We start from the raw sequence: 22545 nt of genomic DNA on the forward strand, positions 1-22545 counted from the left end.
ACATACTTAATAAGACATCATGTATTGCCAACATTAGCTTAAATATTATGGATGTTGTAGTCTTCTTAAAATAAACTATAGCTTTAAAAAATTATAGAAGGATAAAACATAAATAGGTAAGTATTATCTTGGCCCTCATTTTCTATGAATGTTTGATAGCCTTTTTTATGAATGTTTGATAGCTTTTTCTTTCCCGTTGCAATGCACGGGCATATTTGCTAGTAAGAATCAATAATTGACATCGGAATGTTGATCCATCATCCATGTAACCATGACTTATCATGAATCATGACTACACACAATATTGTACTGCTTCCTCCTCAAAAAAAGTAAATTTTCAGGTAAGTCAACTATCTTAAATTTAACAATATTTATAAAAAATAGAAGGGATAGAAATATTTATGACTTCAAATAGATATACTACGAACATATATTACATAATTTAAATTTAACAAATAAATATTTGGTGTCATCAATATTATTAATTATTTATATAAATAAGTTAATTTAACTCAGGACAGACCTAGAATTACATTCTCTTTTAGATGAAGTGAATATCCCACATTTCTTAAACTCACTCTCTAATTCATCATTTGGAGAGCTATTTGATTAAAAACCGTTTTTAATATCTTCCAATATTTTTGTATATCTTGTGCATACTATAGAGAACAAACCCCACTCTCTATCTTTGACCATCGAGAAATCCGGAATAGAGGATGGCAATAATTGGAGACCTAACAAAAGAAACCATTGTAGGAGATTTCTCACTATAATCTTCATTCCTATCAGTAAGAAACGATATAAAGAGGCTTTTGGAGTTGCTCTAATACATAGGTGCTTTTTATTAGAGGTAGTCAAAATGTCCCCTTAGAGATGGCTATAGTAACCGTGTCTATGCGTTTGTCTCTGAAAATCCATGATGCCTAGATGCAGGTGTCCACCCGTTCCTAGAAATTGATTTATAGAGAAGATCATAAATTAACATGCCTCTAAAAAGTGATTAAAAGATAAAAAGTGTGACCCACACACCACGCACCTGCATCCTCGGCCTAGTGGGCCCACGTGTCGCTCGCTTTGGGAGCCCATCGTGCCCTCCCGCGACAGGGCCCGAGTCCACCTCGCGTGTTGCGCTTGGGGCCAAAGCCGCCCCATCACAGCGCCGAGGGCCTCCGCTCTGTTGCCTAGGCTTGGGGCCACCTTGCCCGCCATGGCCGGGACCGAGGGCCCTCGGCATCGGTCGCGCGCCTCCGGGAGCAGAGAAGGAAGAAAGAGATAGAGATGGATATACAAGAAACTTAGAGATAGGCAACATATATTGAGGAAAGAGAGATGGAGATGGGATGTAAGGGCAGCTCCATGGTTAAATTGTAATTTGGTAGACCGTGTCATGTCCAGCCGCGCACTATAAAAGAGAATGAAGGTAGTAAAGGGTTAAAAGTACAAAGCCTGAACCAAACATGCATCTTTTGTATGGATGCACATTTTATTTTGTCTCGGGAACCTTGTTATTGACACAAAACCTATTTAATTCTGGTAATGCTATGATTAGAGTCTCCAGACGCCGGGAGTCCCTCTGAACGACGTGGTCTCACGTCGTCCACGTATTGTATCCATTCGATACCTCCCCCTCAAGTGTCCACTCAGACTTATCCTCTCCTGTTACATCTCGTCTCTCTCTCCTCCATGTCTCCGTGAAATCATGGAGCAGCGATACTGCCTCCTTCCTCCACCCAAGCCAACCATGTCGTCTCCTCCCTCAGTTCACGCAGCACCTCCCCAACCTCTTCCCCAACCCAAGCGTCGATGGGATGCCTCGCCGTTGCCCCTGGCCGATGGCCGCTGGGCGCACGAGCGCGGCCGGTGCTGGTGGTTCTCGCACGCCACCACTCGCCGCTGGCTCCCACCCCGATAGTCGGAATTGACCGGCCTCGGCCCCCCTCCCCTATGTTGCAAATATATGTTTTAAGTGTTTCAGATGTTTCAGTGGTATGTTGCAAATATTTCATATGAATGTTGCAAAAGTAGATCGGAATGTTGCACATGTTGCAAGTGTTTTAAAGATATGTCGGAAGCATTTGATCAAAATGTCTGTTTTCAGTCTTATGTTGCAGCAAGTGTTTTAATGTTGCAACAAGTTACAAGTATTTTTATCTGGATGTTACATATGTTTCACATATATGTTGCAAGTGTATGTTTCATCTATTTCAGATGTATGTTGCATTCAAGTGTTTCATGTTGCAAGTGTTTGATGTAGTTCAGAGTCACGGGGCATGGTGAGTGATGGTCGCACGGACGGAGGTGGCGTATGCGTGAGGGGCGGTGCGACGGACGGGGGCGGGCTGCTCGAAAGCCTCGTTGCTTCTTATGCGCGTGGCAGCCGTCCGATGCTAGCATCCCGGAACGGACGTCCGGACGCTTGCAAGTCCAATTAATGTGACAATTAACTGCTACACCGTTGGTAACCATTTTCCTCCCTACACGACTATTATTACTACATCGATCAGCTGATGCAGACAACCACCATAGGAACATTGAATTTGACTAAGCACAGATCCGTATAAATGACTTGTCTCCGTAGCTTTCACGAACCTAGTAATGGGAATCACGTCGCCATGCCGGGTTCCACCGTGTTTCCACTACTGACTGTTTGCAGTTGCGGCGGCAACCCGTGCCTGCACCGCCCTGACGTACTCGACCACCGCATCGACGTCCTGCAGGACCGCCTTGGCCGCGTCGAGGTCACAGAAGCGCTCCATCCACGCGGCCAGGAGCGGCGTCTTCGCTGCGTCGATGAGCTTGGGGCCGGAGAGCGGCTCGGATGCCTTGAGCCATGACACCATGCCACCAAGAAGGACGTCCACGTACCCGACGCTGTCGCCGCCGAAGAAGGGGCCCTGGCCCCCAGAGCACTCCTTGAGGCCTTCCTCCAGCACGTCCACCGCTGCGATCGTCTGCCTCATCGCCTCGGCCTTCTCCTCGTCGGTCTTGACCATGAACACCCGCCTCCACGGCGTCAAAATCTGCGCATGCGGCGTAAGCGCAGTTAATTCAGCGCCGTAACTAAATGTTCTTCTAGCTATAAAAAAAAACACACAACAAGAGTGGAGTGGACAGGACAGGTTACCTTGTCTTCGAGGTAGGCGGCCCAGAAGCGAGCAACGGCGCGCTGGTAGGGGTCGGCGGGGAGGAGGGACGGACCGGTGCCGGCGAAAGCGTCGTCGATGTATTGCACGATGACGGACGACTCGCAGACCGGCTTCCCGTTGTGGATCAGCACTGGGACCAACTTGTGCACCGGGTTGGAGCTGAGCAGGAGCTCGCTCTTGTTGCCGAGATCCTCTTCGACGTACTCGTAGCTTAGGCCCTTGATCTGGAGCGCGAGCTTCGCTCTGGAGACGAACGGGCTCGCCCACATCCCCACCAGCTTAAGCTCACCACCGTCTCTCGCCATCCCTTACTATACAGTCTCCTGTCCTACCACAAAACTAGAAAGGTGTGTTTGCTTCTTTGTGATTCTGAAAGTTGGGGACTTGGGGTTGGAGCTCTAGAGTGCTTCGATGGGCTCTTTATCGTGGCCGGCAAGGAGCTGATAGCCTGATATCGGGTGAATAATCTTCTACCGTTTGTGGATGATTTCCTCCATGTTCAGATCTAGGGGATATGACAGATGCGTGGATTATTCAGAGCCCGAATCCTATCGACGACTGAGCGCCGCGCGTGCGTGACGACCCGTTACTACGGGGCACAAGTCGCATAAAATCCACCGCTTACTCTTCAAATTCAACGGTTGACTACTTGTGGAATATGGCCAGCATTGCAAACCGGAGCTGTCGAGATCGATGACCCCTGACAAGCCTTGGAGTCGACGCCTCCACGGACTCATGTGACTGTTGCAAGAATCGTGGCGTCGCAGTGATGTCATTGCTTCCGTCAGAGTACCATGTTGTACACTACTACTCAATGCTTCACATTCTAAAGTCATCTGACACAATTTTGTCGATCTGTGTTCAACGAAAATGATTTACAGAGGCAGGCAGTGCAACCAGCTCTGTTCCAAGATCTCGGTTAATCCAGACCTACGGAGGTGGTTTCTTTGCTCGCCTCCGTAAATCAATCAGAAAAAAAGAAAAAAAAGAAAAGTCCGTCGACGAGCCCACCAAGCCCATCCATAGGTTCGCCGAGCCCATCCACGCGCCGCCACCGACGCTCGCTGCATCTATCGCCGCCGCAAGTGGATCCGCCTGTCGGGAGCCGCTCACCGCCGGGATCCGGCCTCTCGCCGCCAGATCGGGGCGCTCGCCGCCGCATTTGGAGGTGGAGGGGGAAGGGGAGCGGCCCTCCATCGGGATTTGGTCGCCCGCCGCCGGATCCAACCTCCCGCCATCAGGATCCGACCGCACGCCGCTGGATCCGGCCGCCAGCAGCCACATCCGCCACATCCACGCCAGCGCTGCCACTAGCCACACGAGCGCAGCCACCGGATCCGCCGGTTCTGTGACGAGGGAGGGAGGAGAGGCGCGCCGCCATGTGTGAGTCCGCCCTGTGCCCTCCTCGCCGCCGCCGCCGATGGGGCTGCCCCGTGCGCCACCGAGAGGGGAGAGAGGGAGGAGAGGCGCGCCGCCACAGGTGGGGCTGGCCCACGCGCGCCGCTGCCGGTGGGGGCTGCCCCGCATGCCACCAAGAGAGGGAGAGAGAGGTGGGAGTCGGAGGGAGAGACAGGAGGGCTACTGGGCGAGTAAGGGAGAGAGGCGTCGGGTGCGCCGTCAGAGGGAGAGAGAGGGAGAGGGAAGAGCGGAGAGAGAGATCGGAGAATGAAACCCTAAGTCTGAGTATATATAGTCCTAGCATGTTATTGGGCCGGGCTAGTATTTTTGGAAGCGGGCCTTATAGTGTGCCCACCTTCGAAAATGGATTTACGAACCGAAAATAGACCATTTTTTGAGGCGGTTGTCTTAAAATGACCGCCTTTGTGAATCTATTTTCGGAGGTGGGCATTTTCCAACCGCCTCCGTAAATCGGTTTTACGAGACGGGCAAACTTGACCGCCTCCGTAAATGAAAACATCCACTTCCGAAAATCGTCCGATATTTTCTAAGGTGGTTGGATTCTGTGACCGTCTCGGTTAATAATGTTTGGACACTACCTCGTAAAATCATTTTTTGTAGTAGTGGTTCTGCAAAGAAGTAGTAGAATTTTTTATTGTTCACACACTCAAATGGCCGTTACATCATTGAACCGATTTTAGTTGCTACTACTAGTGTCCGTGGTCATGGCAGCTCGTGCCTGCTTCATCTTGCTGTACTCGACCAGCTTGTCGACGTCCGGCAGGATTGCTTTGGCGGCATCTAATGCCCCAAAGCGCTGCACCCACGCCACCAAGAGCGGGCTTCTGGTGTCGTCGAAGAGCTTGATGCCATAGCGCGCCTCGCCGTAGTAAACCATCGGTACGAAGCCCTCAAGCACGATGTCCAGGTACCCCACGCTGTCACCGCCGAAGAAGGGCTTCCCCTTGGAGAGCTCCTTGAAGGCCGCCTCCAGGGTCTCCACCGCCGCGAACGTCTGCTTCAGTGCCTCGGCCTTCTCCTCCTCTGTCTTCGCCTTCCTCACCTGAAATGCCGAGGAAAACAGCTGCAAGACGTACGCGGTCGATCCATCAGTATATTTGAGCAAATTACCTACCATTATTGGTGAACACTGAACACTTGCACAATATTCAGTAATCAGTACCTTGTCGTCAATGTACGCGCCCCAGAAGCGAGCCAAGGCACGTTCGTAGGGCTCGACGGTGAGGAGAGAGGGGCCATTGGTGCTGAAGGCCTCGTCGATGTATTGCACGATGAGCTGGGATTCGCAGATGGACTTACCGTTGTGGATGAGCACAGGAACCTGCTTGTGCACCGGGTTGGACTTGAGGAGCAGCTCGCTCTTGTTGTAGTAGAGGTCCTCCTCCTCGATGTTCTCGTAGCTCAGGCCCTTGAAGCTGAGCGCAAGCTTCACTCTGATCACAAATGGGCTCGCCCACGTGCCGAGCAGCTTCAGCTCCTCTCCTCCTCCAGCCATTCTCTGCTTTGTTCACGAAAGGTTTTACTCCTTTTTGCTTGTGCCTCTGTTGTGTTCTTAATCAGGGTCGAAGCGAGAGGTGTACATATATACGCCACTGTATGAGCAATACCATTCTCCACACTAAATTAGTTGAAGAGTGATCTTGCATTGAAATGGATCTTCATTGGTCCTCAGAAATGTAATGGTACTCGATTAAATAAACTTATCCAATGGAATCATTCGACGGTCAACTGGTCAGATGAACAGAAAGTCCACTTGAATAAATTGGAGATAAAACTCACTAGCTCCATGTTTTGAGATAGTGCATTATCTTATTATTCTCTATAGTGTCCATTCGATCAACGTTGAAATTTGGAACCATTGAAGATTTGTTCAAATCTTTGGAGAAGAAGTTTAGGAAGTAGTAAGCAGAAAAATGGTGCCTTCTCTGCTTTTTTTAAAAGGTCTACTTACCTCATTATAGTACCTTTTAAAAACAGTAGCATGCATAGTAAAAGCGTTTGAATCTTCGTGAAACGAGAATAACACTTATTCTAGGACGAGGAAATAATTGAAGATGAGAAGTATAAAAAAAATCACATTGTTGCAAAGAAATTGTATATATTTATTGAGATTTTTTACAATGGTCGTCATAAAATAGACGGCTCACGAGGACCGATCCGACGGCTAAAAAGGCAAAGGAACTAAGAGAAACCAATTTAAGAGGTACCGGGAGGAACCAAGTGCGTACTAAATGGTGGGACCTTCCGCACCGGGTGCATACTAAAATTGATCGGATCAGCACATGAAAAAGTGGAAAATTTTCTATTTTTGAAATTATTTTACGTAATCGAGGGTAGAACAATAAATCAATGGTAGAAAAATAATGTTTAGAGTAGTAGGGATGATTGAAGTACTACAGTATTTTCACGTATAATTCTCTTCGGACCACACTAGCTCGGCCCCTCTCTCTCAGTTGCTCTGTTCTGTCTCTCTCTCTCTGTGTGCTGCGGCGGCGGACGGGGTGAGGACGAGGGTGGTGGCTGCAGCCGCGAGTGCGAGGGCAGGGCTACGGCTTCCAGGGCATGCCATCCCTCCTCACCAGTCCCTGGCGAACGGCGGCACCGCGTAGATCCGGCGATGGCGGTGGAGGAGGCGAGATCCGGGCCCGGCGGCGTAGGGTTTCGCTCGCGCTCCACTCAGGTAACCCCAAGCGTCGTCTTCAATCCCAATTGCACCCGAAGCTACAAGTCTCTCAGCTTAATTTTGTGTCTAATTCAATTTGGTTTCTTCGAATGCGTTCGTTTCATCTCAGCTTCATTTTGTGTCTAATTCGATTTGGTTTCTTCGATTGCGTTCGTTTCAGGTCAGCGGAGCTAGCACAAGACCGGCCATGGCACTGACGTAGGCCAAGTCAAGTCTCTTCGTTGGCATAAACAAGGGACACGTCGTTTCAGGGTGAGGCGGTGGCGAGATGCGTCCTTCCGAGTGTGGGTTAGGGCGCCGCGTGATGGCGAGGGCCAGCCGGCGGCGGCAGCGCTGGGCGATGGCGATGGCGAGGCGGCGCCGGCTTGGGCTAGTGCGAGGGCGAGGAGGTGTCGGCCAGTGTCGCGTCTTTCTGCTGTGGGTTCGGGGGAGATGGGTTGCCGGAGAGGGGGGAGGTTGTGTGTGCCCTGCTGGGTTGCGGGGGAGGGGCGAGGGCAGGCCACCGGCGGCGGCGCCACGCGATGGCGAGGGGGATGTAGTGGCGAGATGCGTCCTTCCGCGCGATGGCGAGGGCCGGCCGGCGGCGGCAGCGCCACGCGATGGCGATGGCGAGGCGGCGCCGGCTAGGGCTAGTGCGAGGGCGAGGCGGCGTCGGCCAGTGTTGCGTCCTTCTGCTGTGGGTTCGGGGGAGATGGGTTGCCGGAGAGGGGGGAGGCTGTGCGTGGCCTATTGGGTTGCGGGGGAGGGGGAGACGCAATTACAATACTAACCTTTCACTTTTAAAATTAATTAGAGCTAATAACGTGCTTAGAAACCAAGAGGAACCTAGAAGTACCCCAACCACCGTAAAAGAGCTCTTATTTATTATTCATAGGTTAACGCGCAGATAATGATACACCGACGGCATGTCGGCAATGTATGTAGCTGTTTTATTACGCACGTACAGTTTTCACCAGCAATACAGAAAACATGAAAGGACGGTAAAAAGGCCATCTCGACACCAGTCCGTGTTTCATCAATTCGCGGCAGCAGCCAGGGCCTCCCTCATCTTGGCGTACTCGACTAGCCTGTCAATGTCCAGTAGGACCGCCCTCGTCTCATTCAGCACACTGCAGCGTTCCACCCATGCGTGTAGGAGTGGGCTCCTGGAGGCATCATAGAGCTTCAATCCATGGCGCGCTTTGGAGGCATGTACCCATGCCACTAGGCCGCCAAGCATGACGTCCAAGTACCCGACGCTGTCCCCGCCGAAGAAGGGCTTCCCCTTGGAGCACTCCTTGAAGGCAGCCTCTAGTGTCTCGATCGCCGCGAACGTAGGTTTCAGCCTCTCCATCTTCTCCTCCATAGTCTTTCCCCTGCTAGCCTGCACCCCTGAGGCCAGGAGCTGCAATATACACGTCAGTCAGTCAGCATACATACTACTTTGAACTGCATTGATCGATACAAACTGGGTACGTACTAACCTTGTCGTCAATGAAGGCTGCCCAGAATCGCGCCATGGCACGTTCGTAGGGGTCAGCAGGGAGGAGGGAAGGGCCAGTGCCAGTATAGACTTCATCGATGTACTGCACGATGATCTGTGACTCACAAACAGGCTTGCCGTTGTGGATAAAGAACGGGCACCTTCTTGTGCACCGGGTTCGAAATGAGGAGGAGGTCGCTCTTGTTGCTGAGGTCCTCCTCGATGTACTGGTACCTGATGCCCTTGAAGCTGAGCGCCAGCCTCGCTCGCAGCGCGAACGGGCTCGCCCACATGCCCAGCAGCTGCAGCTCATCATGTCCTCCAGCAACCATTGTCTAGCTTGTGTTTGAACTCTATCGCTTCTGTCCTAGCTGTGTGCTTCATTATTGCAGCCACAGGAGAACTTCATATACTCGTGAGACTGCTGAAATCAATCAGGTACACATGGAGTTCTGAATTCATCATCCATGACGATTGCAATGAATGTGATGATGGAAGATTCCCACGTAACCACATTAACAATCAGATATATAGCTGCTTGTGTCACATGCTGTGTTGAGTGTTGAATAGAACAAAACATGTATATTCTCCATTAGGGCACCCTATACTCGTAAAACTGCTGAAATCAATCAGGTACACATGGAGTTCTGAATTCATCATCCATGACGCTTGCAATAAATATGATGATGGAAGATTCCCACACAACCATTTTAGACTTTTGTTCAGATACCCTCGTATCTACCTAATGCACATGTGTCGGAGTGCATTGGCTGGATGGAACTTAAACTAATTGATACACTCTAATCCACCTCAACACGTGTGGACCTTTGAGGACACCGGGCTTCGGGATGCCGAGTGGAGCAAGTTGAAGATGGCCCTGTTCGTTTCGCTGAAATTTGACTCATGCTGATTTGTTGCGAGAGAAAAACGTTATTCGTTCGCTGAAAAGCACGGCTGAAGTAGTGCAGTGGAACCGGGCCGTGTCCTCACGGAAGGGCGTCTCGCCGTAGTAAACGATGCGGAGGTGCCGACCGCCAGGCGCGGAGCTGTCGACCGCCACACGCTGAGCCACCGAGCCGCCGCCCGCATGGGATTCGGATGAGGAACTATACGCAAGGGAGTCAAAAGGCCGAAGGCAGGCCTTGCGGTTAAGGATGGCAATGGGTAAATCCCCATCGGGTATGGCCACCCCAGACCCATCCCCGCCATAAAAATTTGGTACCGCCAGAATACCCATACCCGTTATGGGTGGGGAATTTTCCCCAGACCCATACCTGGCTGGGTAAATCATACCCGACGGGTCACCCGTACCCGCCAATAATTTATTCACGCACATGAAAATCAACAATTCATCAGCAACCATCACTAACCAGAGCACATAAAATTAGACAAATAATAACATATAATAATATCTTCTGCAACCAACAGTCACATTACACAATCACACAAAGTCATTCTGTCATAAATCAGTATATTACATAGCCAAAAGGGGTACATAAATAAATCTCTAAGTTCATTGCAGTGAACATATGTAGACAACAATTCAACAAACATGATGCTCGCTTGCAAGTGCAAAGAATATGATATGAAGGGGATTAGGGGAAGGGGAACAGGGCAATCACCGTTCTTGCTCGAGTTGCTCCGTCGCTGGCATGGCGTGGCGAGTTCCTGGTGCTTCGGTGCGATGCGAATACACGAGACGCCAAGACGAGGTCACGAGGGACGGGCGGGCAGCGTAGTTTTTTTTTTCCGATGGCGGCTGTGTTTTTTTTTGGCAAGTGGTGATTGTGGTGCCAGGCTGCCAGCGCCGAGACGAGGTAACAACGTGCTTTACTCACGCGCCTATTTTTTCGGCGGTCAAGGGCTCCCTCGAGCGGTCAAGGGCTCCAGCAGCCAAGTCGCCAGGCGGGACCGGTGGGTGAACCTAAGGTTTAACATGGGCTGGTGGGCTTATTTAGTTTTGGGCCGGGTATTTTCACCCATGGGTAAACGGGTACGGGGATTGCTGGAACATACTCATACCCGCGTACCCGATGGGTGAAGGGTTTGGTCCATTTACGTACCCGTGGGTAATGTGCTTAGTCCATATTTAGACCCTAATGGAGTAAATACCCGTCGGGTATCGGGTCGCGGGTCCCCATTGCCATCTTTACTTGCGGTAGTGGTTGGACGAGGATAAGGCTGGAAATATTAAAAATATAAAAATACAGTAGCACCTATCCTAGTGCGTACACACTGTCTAGAATACGTCGATCATGATGTTTTAGTGTCTCTTTGCAGATGGAACCAATGGCAAATTTCTCAGGCGTCAGGAGTGAACTCACCATCGCCTGCTGACCAAAAAATAAAATTGAGTGCCGGCATGGATGTTGCCCACGATTTCTTGGATCCTCGTCCAAGTAACCAAAGGGTCTCTAGTTTGTTCCAACAATCTGTTAAACAAAAGCGTGGGAGATGCTAGAAGTCAATCAAGCCAAACAAAAGAGTTGTCATCGCAGCAGAGGATGCTCTGCCTTTGTATATATATAGACTCCCCGGCACTTCCCTCCCCAATCACCAAGAATTAAGCCAACGAAAAAAAAAGCTACTCGTAGAACATTAGTGAGACCCTGCAGTTCCAGCAATGGCCGGAGGAGACGAGCTGAAGCTGCTGGGCATGTGGGCGAGCCCGTTCGTCCTCCGGGTGAAGCTCGCGCTCAGCTTCAAGGGCCTGAGCTACGAGTATGTAGAGGAGGACCTCTTCGGCAGCAAGAGCGAGCTGCTCCTCAAGTCCAACCCCGTCCACAACAAGGTACCCGTGCTCATCCACAACGGGAAGCCCATCTGTGAATCGCTGATCATCCTGCAATACATCGACGAGGCCTTTGCCGGCACTGGCCCGTCCCTCCTCCCGGCTGACCCCTACGAACGCGCCGTTGCTCGCTTCTGGGCCGCCTACATCGATGACAAGGTATGAAAACCCCGTCTTGCTTCCAATCGATCGCATGGCCGGTTTCGTTGATAGATGGGGCATATGCGTGATGTGGTCGTGCAGATGCTGGCTGCTTGGAAGCAGGCGTCGAGGGGCAAGACGGAGGAGGACAAGGCTGAGGGGAAGAAGCAGTGGTTCGTCGCGGTTGAGACGCTAGAGGGAGCGCTGAGGGACTGCGGCAAAGGGAAGCCCTTCTTCGGCGGCGACAGCGTCGGGTACGTGGACGTCGTGCTCGGCGGCCTACTTGGGTGGGTGCACGCAAACCAGGAGGCGTTCGCCATCGGGTCCTTGGATCCCCAACGGACTCCGCTCCTGGTGGCGTGGTCGGAGCACTTCGGTGCACTGGAAACCGTCAAGCCTGTGATGCCCGACGTGAGCAGGCTGGTTGAGTTGGGCAAGATGGTGCTGGCCCGTGAAGCGGCTGCGGCCGCTGGTGCAAGCAACTGAAAGTGAACCAGATTTCCCATGTGTTTCAGACTTTCAGGCGTTTAGCTAGTGATGAATGAAAAAGAAAATAATGCAACACACAGCGATGCCACGTGTTGCCGTTAGTCAGTTTGTGCGGAGGAAGTTTGCAATTCGGATTTTGCCGGTTGACCTGTAACTTCAGATGTATCCGTTTGGTTTAGTAATTATTTATTCAATGAGGAATTTGTATTTAACTAGCAAAATATGCCCGGGCGTTGCAACGGGAGAAAAAAACTATCAAAAGATATGTGTATTGATAGATTTTTATATTATAATTTATTTTATGTAAATTAATATTGGTAATAATACGACAATGCTCCGTTAAATCCATATTAAGTTAAAATGGGAAAATTTGATTTGTACTATTGAAAGAACCAGAGTTTCGAAAAATAGCATCCAAAGATTCAGCTTGAGAAATTCAGCATCAAAAGATTGCTCTGATGTTGCCTTCTACCATTTCCATTAAATGGAATGCCGCGCTGCACTATGACCACCACCGCCCCCATAATGGTGCTGCGAAAGACATACGTTCCCATGAACCCCAGGGGGCCTTCGCCTGCGTCTAATCCTCGTCATCTACGGCATAGAGTTTTCCTGCACTGCGTCTCCACTAAGATCTCCTCAGGGGGCTGCTCCTCCGACTTCAACGGGTAGCCGATGGATGCTCCACAGCCACCGGCCATGGAGCAAGAGCTGCGCGGATAAGGAGGGACGCAGCGTCTAGCACGGGGAAGAGGAGGCGACGATAAGCATCCATGCAGCCGTAACCGTCCTCCTCCACAACCTCGTCCTGCGCGTCTTCAGCCAGGTTTCCTCTCCGTCTATTGTGACGCTGCGAAGAAAAGGATAGAGTAGGTGCGCGCAGCATGTACGAGAGGTTCGAGAAGCCAGTGTCCCAAGTGGGGAGGCCTGCCGCCGGCCGATGGTCCTCGCACACCCTTCTGCTGCGTGCGTGTGTCACTTCCTCCTCCCTTCTGCTGCGTGTGTGCGTGTGTCTGTTTTTGCGAGTTGGGTGGTGAATGTGTTAGCGGGGAGTTAACAAAGAAGCTACAAAACTATAACGGAGGCATCTTTAAATGCTTTGTTTCTAAAGCTTAATCTTTGAAGGATATTTTTCTAAAGTTTTCATCTTTTAGTGGTACAATCCCAATTTTCCTTCGACGAAAAGGTCAGTACCGTCCCGTACCCCCAAATCATCCAGTATTTGCAAGAAATTAGTATGCTGATCGATGTGCGCGCGCGCGTGTTGTTAGCCCACAGGATCACCGGCTCAGGTGAGTCGACCACTCACCAGTCTTGTTTCGACCATGGTCGAGCACGACCGAGGATGTCCGACCACACACACTATGGCTAGAGGTAGAAGAAAAGGGAGAACAGAGTATACACACAGTACAGGCACCAGCGTTGGCCAGAGCCCTGTATAGGAGATGACAAAACTGAACTCTCTTTACTGAGTTGCCGTGTTAGTCTATTTATACAACTCTATCCATCTAGTTTTAGTACAGCGCATATGCTGCAACAGTAACTAGATAACACAGCAGGACTAAGTTCTGCGTCTGTCCCTGCATGTGGCTACAGTCCGATAGGTGAGCCGTTCGGCGCCTGCCTCTGCAGCGGCTACAGTACCACAGCAGGGAGGCTTTTCGGCGCCGTCTTCCCTTGCTGTGTGTTCACATAAGGAAGTAGTAGATTATTCTAACAGTTTTTTCCCTAATCCTACTGCTATCCCTTGTATCCCTTCATGCCGATCATCTCCTTCAGCTTCATGAGTCGAAGACGTCCGAGCGGCTTGGTGAGCACATCCATGAGTTACCAACCAGTTTTGACGAACCCGATGACGATCTGCCCTCCATCGACACAGTCCCTGAGGAAGTGGAACTTCACGTCGATGTGTTTGCTCTGGTCGTGCAGAACCGGATTCTTCGCGAGGGCGATGATGATCTGCCCTCCATCGACACAACTTGGCACGCCGTTGTGACTGCCGCTACATACTCTGCCTCGCACGTAGATAGCGCCACTACCTTCTATTTCAGCGACAACCATGAAATTGGGGCCGACCCGAGAAAGACGAGCACGCCAGAGGTGCTCCGTCGTCCGTCGATGTCCCCCGCCATGTCTGCATCGCTGAACACTGTGAGCTGCAGCCTACTTCCACCGGTCTTTGGGAAGATCCCATGATCTACTGTCCCCTTGACGTAGCGTAGTAGCTGCTTCACCGTAGCCCAGTGATCCTCTCTGGGATCCTTCATAAAGCGACTGACGTAGGCCACGGCGAACGCAATGTCCGGCCTCGTGTGGACTAGGTAGCGTAGACCACCAACGATGTTTCGGTAGAGTGTTGCATCCATCTTCGCCGCGGTGCTAGCCTTCGTTAGCTTCAGCCGCTCCTGCATCGGAGTCACACATGGCTTGCACTTAGCCATGCCGCTCTGCTCCAACAGCTTGGAGGCATACGCGCTCTGACTGAGCGTGAGTTCCTGCTTCCCCTATCTTACCTTGATGGCGCGGTAGTAGGAGAGTGCGCTGAGATCGCTAATTCGAAAATGAGCTACCATCTCGCACTTGAAGCCGTTGATGTCCTCCGTGCGCGCGCCAGTGACGATCAAGTCGTCCACATACACGCCGACGACGAGCTCCTCCTTCCCCCGTCACCGCGTGTAGAGCGCGTGCTTGGTTGCGCACCGCTGAAACCCAAGCTTGCCCAGTGTGGCGTCAAGCTTGGCATTCCATGCTCGTGGGGCCTGCCGCAGCCCGTAGAGCGTCTTGCGCAGTCGGAGCACCCTTTGCTCCTCTCCATTGATGACGAAACCTGGAGGTTGCCTGACGAAGACCGTCTCCGCCAGGTCGTCGTTGAGGAAGACCGATTTAACGTCCAAGTGATGGACGCACCAGTCCTTTGCTGCTACCAAGGCTAGTAGCAAATGGACCGACTCCATGCACGCTACTGGCGCAAAGACTTCCTCGAAGTCGATGCCTTCGCGCTAAACAAAGCCTCGGGCGATGAGGCGTGCCTTGTGCTTGACAATGGCGCTGAGTTCGTCCTGCTTGACCTTGTACACCCACTTTAGATTGATCGGACGACATCCTAGAGGTGGATCGACGAGCTGCCATGTCTCGTTTTCCTTGATCGCCTTCATCTCCTCCAGCATCACCCGTCGCCAGTTTCCGTCACGCTCGGCCAGCGCGAACGTGGGTGGTTCCTCTGTACTGATGAGCAGTAGCTCTTAGTCATTGAGCAGCCGACCAGCTAGTCATGAGGGTCCTGTGCCGCCGACGATGTCATCTAGCCTACAGAACTGGACCTCCCCACCTTCGTGGAAGGCATCCACGAACTCAGTGATGTCACTTGAAGGTGAGGTGAACTCAATCAGTGTTGATGGAGTTCCCTGTTCCACCAGAGTGCTCGGCATAGCACCTGGAGTGCTCGGCACCCTGGTTGCAGTGCTCGGCACTACTTCTGGACAGCTTGTCACTACTCCTGTAGTGCTCGGCACCACTGTAGGAGTGCTCAGCCTCAGTCTTAGAGTGGTTGGCACCACTGCAAGACCTCTTGGCTCCGCCACAGGAGTGCTCAACACCCATCCTTGAGTAGTCGCCACCACTGTAGAACCTCCTGGCGCCACTCCTAGCGTGCTCGGCATCCCTCCAAGAGTGCTCGGCACTCCTCCCGGAGTGCTCGGTATCCCTCCCAAAGTGCTCGGTACTGTCCCAGGAGTGCTCGGCTCTGCCGCTGGAGTGCTCAGCACCCCTTCCGAAGTGCTCAACACCTTTTCCCCAGCGTCTCCACCACCATGGATGACCAGGTGCTCGACGACGAAGGTGCTGGTGAAGCCGCCAGCTTCCCCCGTGCTCGAACTGCTCCAGTCCCAAGCCACCTTCTCGTCGAACACAACATCGCGCGAGACAAGCACCTTGTCTTTGCGTGGGTCATAGAGCCAATACGCCTTGGTACCCTCTGTGTAGCCCAGGAACACCATCGGTGTGCTCCTGTCCTCTAGCTTGGTGAGGATCGGCTTCGTCTTCCTGACATGGCCAATGTAGTCGAATGTCCGGAGGAAGGACACACTCGACTTGCGCCCATACCAAGCTTCGAATGGTGTCTTGCCCATCAGGGCCTTGGTCGGAGCGTGGTTGTGGATGAACACCGCTGTGGTCACCGCCTCACCCAGAACCTTGCCGACATGCCTTTGGCCTTCATCATGGATCAAGCTATGCCAACCACCGTCTGGTTCCGCCTCTCCACCACGCCATTCTGTTGTGGCGAGTACGGCGCGGTGTGGTGTCGTACCACACCCTAATCCACGCAGTACGCAGTGAACTCCACTGAAGTGAATTCGCCACCGCGATCAGTCCTCAACACACGAAGCTTCTTGCCGCTCTCGGCCTCCACGCGCATCTTGAACTTCTTGATCGCCGCCGCCACTTTGTCCTTGCTCGTCAGGAGTTGTAGCCACATGTAGCGACTGCAATCATCCACGAGCAGGAGGAAGTACCGCCAACCACCATTTGTAGCAGGCGTGATCGGCCCATAGAGGTCGCCGTGGACAAGCTCGAGAGTGTCCTTCGCGCGATACTTGGCCACCTTTGGGAATGGTAGCCTCCTCTGCTTCCCAGCCAGGCAGCTGTCACATAGCTCACCTCCGTGCTTGATGTGGGGTAGCCTTTGAACCATTTTCTCTAGCCGACCAAGCGTGTCGAAGCTGAGATGTCTGAACCGGGCATGCCACATCCACAGTTCCTCGGTGTGCCTTGCCGCAAGACACACCGGCTGCTCTACCTTAAGGTCGAGCAGGTACAACCAGTTTAGAGACCTCTTCACCTTGGCAAGAAGTCGTTGCTCCCGGTCCCTAATCCTAAGGACTCCGTCCTTGATTAGTACCTCGCTACCACGCTCATCCAGCTGACTAATGTTGATGATGCTGGAACGCAGCTGCGTGATGTAATATACATCCGTTAGCATGCGGTGCTCCCCATTCTGGCACATGAAGATGATCGTGCCATGCCCTTGGATAGCCACCCTTGAGCTATCACCAAACTTCACCGTACCGGTAACATCATCGTCGAGCTCGGAGAAGGATGCCTTAGAGCCCGTCATGTGGTTGCTGGCACCAGAGTCCAGATACCACCGCTGCTCCTGGTCGGCGCCCACACGTCCGAGGTGGACTTGGACTCGTGGTTCATCGAGGTTGATAGCCTTCAGGGCCTTCCCTAGTCCTTCCACCATCATCACCTCTTCCTTCTCCTTGGCCTCGACGTCGTGTAGTGCACAGAACATCGCCATCAGGATAGTGGCCTCATCATCATCATCAGCTTGCACCAGATGAGCCTCAGCCTTCTTCTCCTGCTTATGATTTGGGCACTCCCATGCCCAATGGCCCATCTTTCCATAGCGTCGGTAGGCATTGGGGTCGACGTGCTTCTTCTTCTCCGAAGAAACCTTGCCGCGGCGCTTGCCATCACCACCGTGGCTAGAGGAGGCTGCCTTCACAGAGTTTCTACGAGCAGCCCAATCCTCCTCTGTTGTAGCATGTGCGCTATACTAGGACTAGATGGATAGAGTTGTATAAATAGACTACCACGGTAACTCAGTAAGGAGAGTTTAGTTTTGCCATCTCCTATACAGGGCTCTAGCCAACGCTGGTGCCTGTACTATGTGTTTGTATACTATATTCTCCCTCTTCTTCTACCTCTAGCCATAGTGTGTGTGGTCGGACAGCCTCGGTCGTGCTCGACCGTGGTTGGCAAGACTGGTGAGTGGTCGACTCACCTGAGCTGGTGATCCTATGGGCTAACAAGTGGTATCAGAGCCGTATAAAGCACCATTGCCAGACTAACCGCTGGCAATGATGAATGGTTTGGAGATGGGCGACAACAGTGGCACTATTGTGGCTGCCTAGCCACGACTGGAGGTCGTTGTTCGCATGGTGCGGGAGGTCAGCGGCACCAGTTGGCCGACGCTGACTCGCACCAACTATGGAGAGTGGTCGGTGACCATGAAGGTCAAGCTCAGAGCCTGATGGCTCTGGAATGCTATTGATAAGGGCACCGACAATGAGGAAGATGACATGTCAGCATTGGAGGCTATCCTCGCTGCTATATCGATGGAGTACAGGGAGCCATTGAGGGTAAAGAGCTCGGCTAAGGAGGCATGGGAGGCTATTGCGGTGATGCGCGTCGTTCTCGACCACGCAAAGAAGGCGACGGCCCAACTTCTGAAGCAGGAGTACACCAACCTCAAGTTTAAGGATGGTGAAATGGTGGAGGACCACTGGTTAGCCCATAGGATCACTGGCTCAGGCGAGTCGACCACTCACTAGTCTTGCTGACCACGATCGAGCACGACCGAGGCTCTCTAACCACACACACTATGGCTAGAGGTAGAAGAAGAGGGAGAACAGAGTATATACACACACAGTACAGGCACCAGCATTGGCCAGAGCCCTATATAGGAGATGGCAAAACTGAACTCTCTTTACTGAGTTGCTGTGGTAGTCTATTTATACAACTCTATCCATCTAGTCCTAGTACAGTGCATATGCTACAACAGTAACTAGATAACACAGTAGGACTGACTTCTGCGCCTGTCCCTGCATGTGGCTACAGTCCGACAGGTGAGCCATTCGGCGCCTGCCTCTGTAGCGGCTATAATACCTGATCGGGGGTGCCCAACTACTCCATGATTGGTGGGCCCTCGTCGCACAACACCATAAAAGGGAGGTGGGAGCCGGGGCACACGGTATGAGGTTGACCTGAGCCGCTGCAACCCGCCTATAGAGAAACCCTAACCCGATCTAGAGTGAGTGCTAAAGCGGTGGGAAGTGTCACCACCGGACCGTGGCACCTCGCATCGCCGTCGGTCACCGTCACTGCACCGGGCCTACATTGCTACTATGACTCCAGTGGCCACGTCGCTATGATGCCATGGCCGTGGCTACGTATGATGAAGTACATCACCAAGTCTCCCTCTCCCAATTCATGCATTAAGCTAAGTTCTACTCACTGATCTACACCTAGAAGAGTTTTCAATTCCATCAATGGTACTAGAGCCAAGGTTGCTAGTTTGTAGATCTAGTTAGAGGTAGCAAGAATTTAGAAGTAGATGAGAAAGATCCAATTCAGATTGAGACAGAGGGTTCCTAACCCTAACCCAAGAAGGGGAAGAACAATAGAAGAAAGAGGGCTCGATTCGGCCTGATTCGGATCGACCTAGACACGAACCCTAACCCTAACTCATGAAAAGCAGTCGGGGAAGATGAATAGTGGTAGAAGGGTTAACCCGAACCCTAACCCAAGAAAACCAAGGACGGAAAGGGGAGGACCTACCAGGGCTTCTCCACCGTCATCGCACTGCCGCTGCATGGAAAGAAAGCGCTGACGCCGCATGGGTAGCCAAGCCGCCGCTCACCAACGAGACATCGATGTGCGGGCTCAGAATCCAGGGCGCAGCAGCAAAGTCGCTCGACGGCGATGCACTCAGCCTTGCACGAGCGCGCACGCCGATGAGGGGCCCCATAGTGGCGCCCTACCTTCTTTTTCTCCTAACGCCATGGGGTGTCATTGCGTCGTGGTCGTCTCTAACTGCGGCGCTGAGGAAGAGAAGGGGAAAGGGAAGAGAAAGGAAGAGGAGGAAGGGGAGCCAGACTTGGTCCGGTGGCTGACTTCCTCACCGGCGCCGATGGCCACCATGGCCGCCACCGCTGATGCCTACGTGGCGCGAGAGAGAGAAGGGAGAAGGCAGAAAATGGAGTCTAGGGTTTTGGGGATAAGCCATGGCCGGGTTTTGATCTCGCGATGTTGACGCCTGGCCGTCGGATGGAAACAAGCGGCCGAGATCATCTAGACCGAAAAGAGCCCAGGCGGGAAATGGAAATCTCAACCTAGGCCTAGGTTCCAGCCTGGGCGCGGGGAGGCACCGCACGCACGCTACTGTGTGTTGCTGGGCCGCGTGCTGCTATGCGTTGTTGGGCCCCACGCGAGCGCCTGAAAGATCGGGCCGAATGCACAGTAATGACTATAAGTTTGTTAATTTATTTTTAGAAGCGAATCTTGATGAATTTTGATTAGTTTTTCATCTCTATTTAATTTTGAACCAACGGGATAAATTGTTCAGGGAGTAGATGAGTACAATGAGATGCTTCTAAAAGGTAGATAAACAATTTATCAAGTTTCCGCTGCAAAGTAATGGACATACAAGGGGACATCCCTTGGTGTATGCTTTTCGCGGACGATGTAGTGCTAGTTGATGAAAGCCGGACATGAGTGAATTGGAAACTGGAGTTATGGCAGGAGACTTTGGAGTCCAAAGGTTTTAGACTCAGCAAAACTAAAACTGAGTATATGAGATGTGACTTCGGCACTACTACTCGGGAGGAGGAAGATGTTAGTTTGGAAGGTCAAGTAGTGCCTAGGAAGGATACCTTTTGATATTTAGGATCAATGCTACAGAGGGACGGGGATATTGATGAAGATGTTAGCCATAGAATCAAAACAGGGTGGATGAAGTGGCGGCAAGCGTCTGGTGTCCTATGTGACAAAAGGGTACCACAGAAGCTAAAAGGTAAGTTTTATAGGACGGCGATTAGACCTGCTATGTTGTATGGTGTAGAATGTTGGCCTACGAAAAGATGACATGTTCAACAGCTAAGTGTCATGGAAATGCGTATGTTGCGTTGGATTTGCGGTCATACAAGAAGGGATCGAGTTCGGAACGATGATATACGTGAGAGATTCGGGGTTGCGCCAATTGAAGAAAAGCTTGTCCAACACCGGTTGAGATGGTTTGGACATGTGCAACAGAAACCTCCAGATGCACCGGTGCGTAGTGGAATCCTAAGTTAGGATAGTAACGTGAAGAGAGGTAGAGGAAGACCAAAGTTGACTTGGGTAGAGGCAATAAAAGGAGACTTGAAAGGATGGAATATACCCAAAGACTTAGCCTTAGATAGGAGTGCTTGGAAGACAACTATTCACGTGCCTGAACCTTGATTGCTTCTGATGGGTTTCAACTCTAGCCTACCCCAACTTGTTTGGGACTTAAAGGCTTTGTTGTTGTTGTTGTTGTCCGCTGCAAAGTAATGTTGATTATCTTCTAATTAAATTTGAACCAATGAGAGAATTTGATTTGTAGAGCAGTGTCGACAAAAGATGCTCAGCAGTCCACCGAGGGGTATCCCACGATGGTAGATTTGTCATAGAGGTGAGCGAGATCAGGAGCGAGATGGTAATACAAGCACTAAGACACAAGATTTAGATAGGTTCGGCCGTCAGTATGACGTAATACCTATATCATGTGTTCTGATGTATTGCATTGAGATGTATCAATCTGTCCACTAGGGGACCCCTACCTCTCCTTATATACTCTGGAGGGGCAGGGTTACAAGAAAAGTATCCTATTTGGTACTATACAATAGCTTGCAGTGCACGCCGAGCAGCGCCGTGCACGCCTTGATCTTGTGGGCTGGACCACCTCTGATGGTGCGGCCCATGTCTTATCTTAAGGATACAGGGGGCCATACCCCCACAGCTAGTCCCCAAGCCTGACAGTAGGTGACGTAGTCACGTGGTGCCAGGGTTAGAAAGTAGAAGACCAGCCGAGTAGGCAGCCAGTCCCCGCGCGTATCCTCGAGATGAGAAAAGCGCACATTCACCGCAAGGTGAAGTATGCCCACTTAGTCCCCGAGCCTGCTGGAAGATGAAGAATGAATCTTGTAGCAGGGTCAAAGAAAAAGAAGTCTGAAAGATTTGCTGACATCATCCAACATGCGCGTATCAAGACCCCAGACGTGCTGCCCAAGATCAGCACCCTGATCCGAACAGCATGGAGCAGCTTGGATAGCACACCAATGAGACGTAGCAAGATCCGACCACCAAGGGCAATGTTTGAGCGCTGAGGAGTCCTCGGTGTAGCTAGTGATGTCTAAGCACCTCAGAGTCCCCCACGTAGGTGATGTCCGAGCACCGAGGAGTCCCCGGTGTAGGCGACGATGTCCGAGCACCGAGGAGTTCCCGGCGTAGCTGGTGATGTTCGAGCAGCGAGGAGTTCCCGGTGTCACTGGCGATGTCCGAGCACCGAGGAGCGAGGAGTCCCTAGCGTCGCTGGCGATGTCCGAGCACCGAAGAGTGAGGACTCCCTGGTGTTGCTAGCGATGTACGAGCACAGAGGAGCGAGGAGTCCTCGGCATCGCTGGCGATGTTCGAGCACCGAGGAGCGAGGAGTCCCCAGCGTTGCTGGCAATGTCCGAGCACCAAGGAGCGAGGAGTCCCTGGCGTCGCTAGCGATGTCCGAGCACCGAGGAGCAAGGAGTCCCCAGCGTTGTTGGCGATGTCCAAGCACCAAAGAGCGAGGAGTCCCCAGCGTTGTTGGGGATGTATGAGCATAGAGGAGCGAGGAGTCCCC

General features: G+C 51.9%; 3 protein-coding genes and 1 pseudogene across 3 annotated transcripts; 1 reads left to right on the plus strand and 3 right to left on the minus strand.

The window, feature by feature from the left end:
• Window positions 1–2352: 2352 nt before the first annotated feature.
• LOC136536027 (probable glutathione S-transferase GSTU6) lies at window positions 2353–3653 on the minus strand. The gene is made up of 2 exons (XM_066528459.1): window positions 3125–3653; window positions 2353–3020 (listed from the first exon to the last, which is right to left on the minus strand). Exons 1-2 carry the CDS (start codon window positions 3449–3451, stop codon window positions 2637–2639), a joined length of 711 nt encoding a protein of 236 aa, XP_066384556.1. The 5' UTR covers window positions 3452–3653; the 3' UTR covers window positions 2353–2636.
• Window positions 3654–5241: 1588 nt separating this feature from the next.
• On the minus strand, window positions 5242–6060 carry LOC136458575 (probable glutathione S-transferase GSTU6). The gene is made up of 2 exons (XM_066458524.1): window positions 5728–6060; window positions 5242–5628 (listed from the first exon to the last, which is right to left on the minus strand). The coding sequence occupies exons 1-2, from the start codon at window positions 6058–6060 to the stop codon at window positions 5242–5244; spliced, it is 720 nt and encodes a 239-aa protein (XP_066314621.1).
• A 2203-nt stretch (window positions 6061–8263) lies between these two features.
• LOC136486959 (probable glutathione S-transferase GSTU6) lies at window positions 8264–9042 on the minus strand (annotated as a pseudogene).
• Window positions 9043–11292: 2250 nt separating this feature from the next.
• LOC136536037 (probable glutathione S-transferase GSTU6) lies at window positions 11293–12323 on the plus strand. The gene is made up of 2 exons (XM_066528465.1): window positions 11293–11660; window positions 11745–12323. The coding sequence occupies exons 1-2, from the start codon at window positions 11334–11336 to the stop codon at window positions 12126–12128; spliced, it is 711 nt and encodes a 236-aa protein (XP_066384562.1). The 5' UTR covers window positions 11293–11333; the 3' UTR covers window positions 12129–12323.
• Window positions 12324–22545: the final 10222 nt, after the last annotated feature.

Source organism: Miscanthus floridulus, chromosome 1 (assembly GCF_019320115.1).
Source record: "Miscanthus floridulus cultivar M001 chromosome 1, ASM1932011v1, whole genome shotgun sequence".
NCBI classification, from domain to species: Eukaryota; Viridiplantae; Streptophyta; class Magnoliopsida; order Poales; family Poaceae; genus Miscanthus; species Miscanthus floridulus.

Bases quoted from the DNA above. Each gene is read 5' to 3' on its own strand.
- LOC136536027 (XM_066528459.1), bottom strand. From the start codon at position 3,451: ATGGCGAGAGACGGTGGTGAGCTTAAGCTGGTGGGGATGTGGGCGAGC. The intron at 3,021-3,124 runs GTAACCTGTCCT...CCGCATGCGCAG, and splicing joins CCGCCTACCTCGAAGACAAG to ATTTTGACGCCGTGGAGGCG.
- LOC136536037 (XM_066528465.1), top strand. From the start codon at position 11,334: ATGGCCGGAGGAGACGAGCTGAAGCTGCTGGGCATGTGGGCGAGCCCG. The intron at 11,661-11,744 runs GTATGAAAACCC...GTGGTCGTGCAG, and splicing joins CCGCCTACATCGATGACAAG to ATGCTGGCTGCTTGGAAGCA.
- LOC136458575 (XM_066458524.1), bottom strand. From the start codon at position 6,060: ATGGCTGGAGGAGGAGAGGAGCTGAAGCTGCTCGGCACGTGGGCGAGC. The intron at 5,629-5,727 runs GTACTGATTACT...TACGTCTTGCAG, and splicing joins GCGCGTACATTGACGACAAG to CTGTTTTCCTCGGCATTTCA.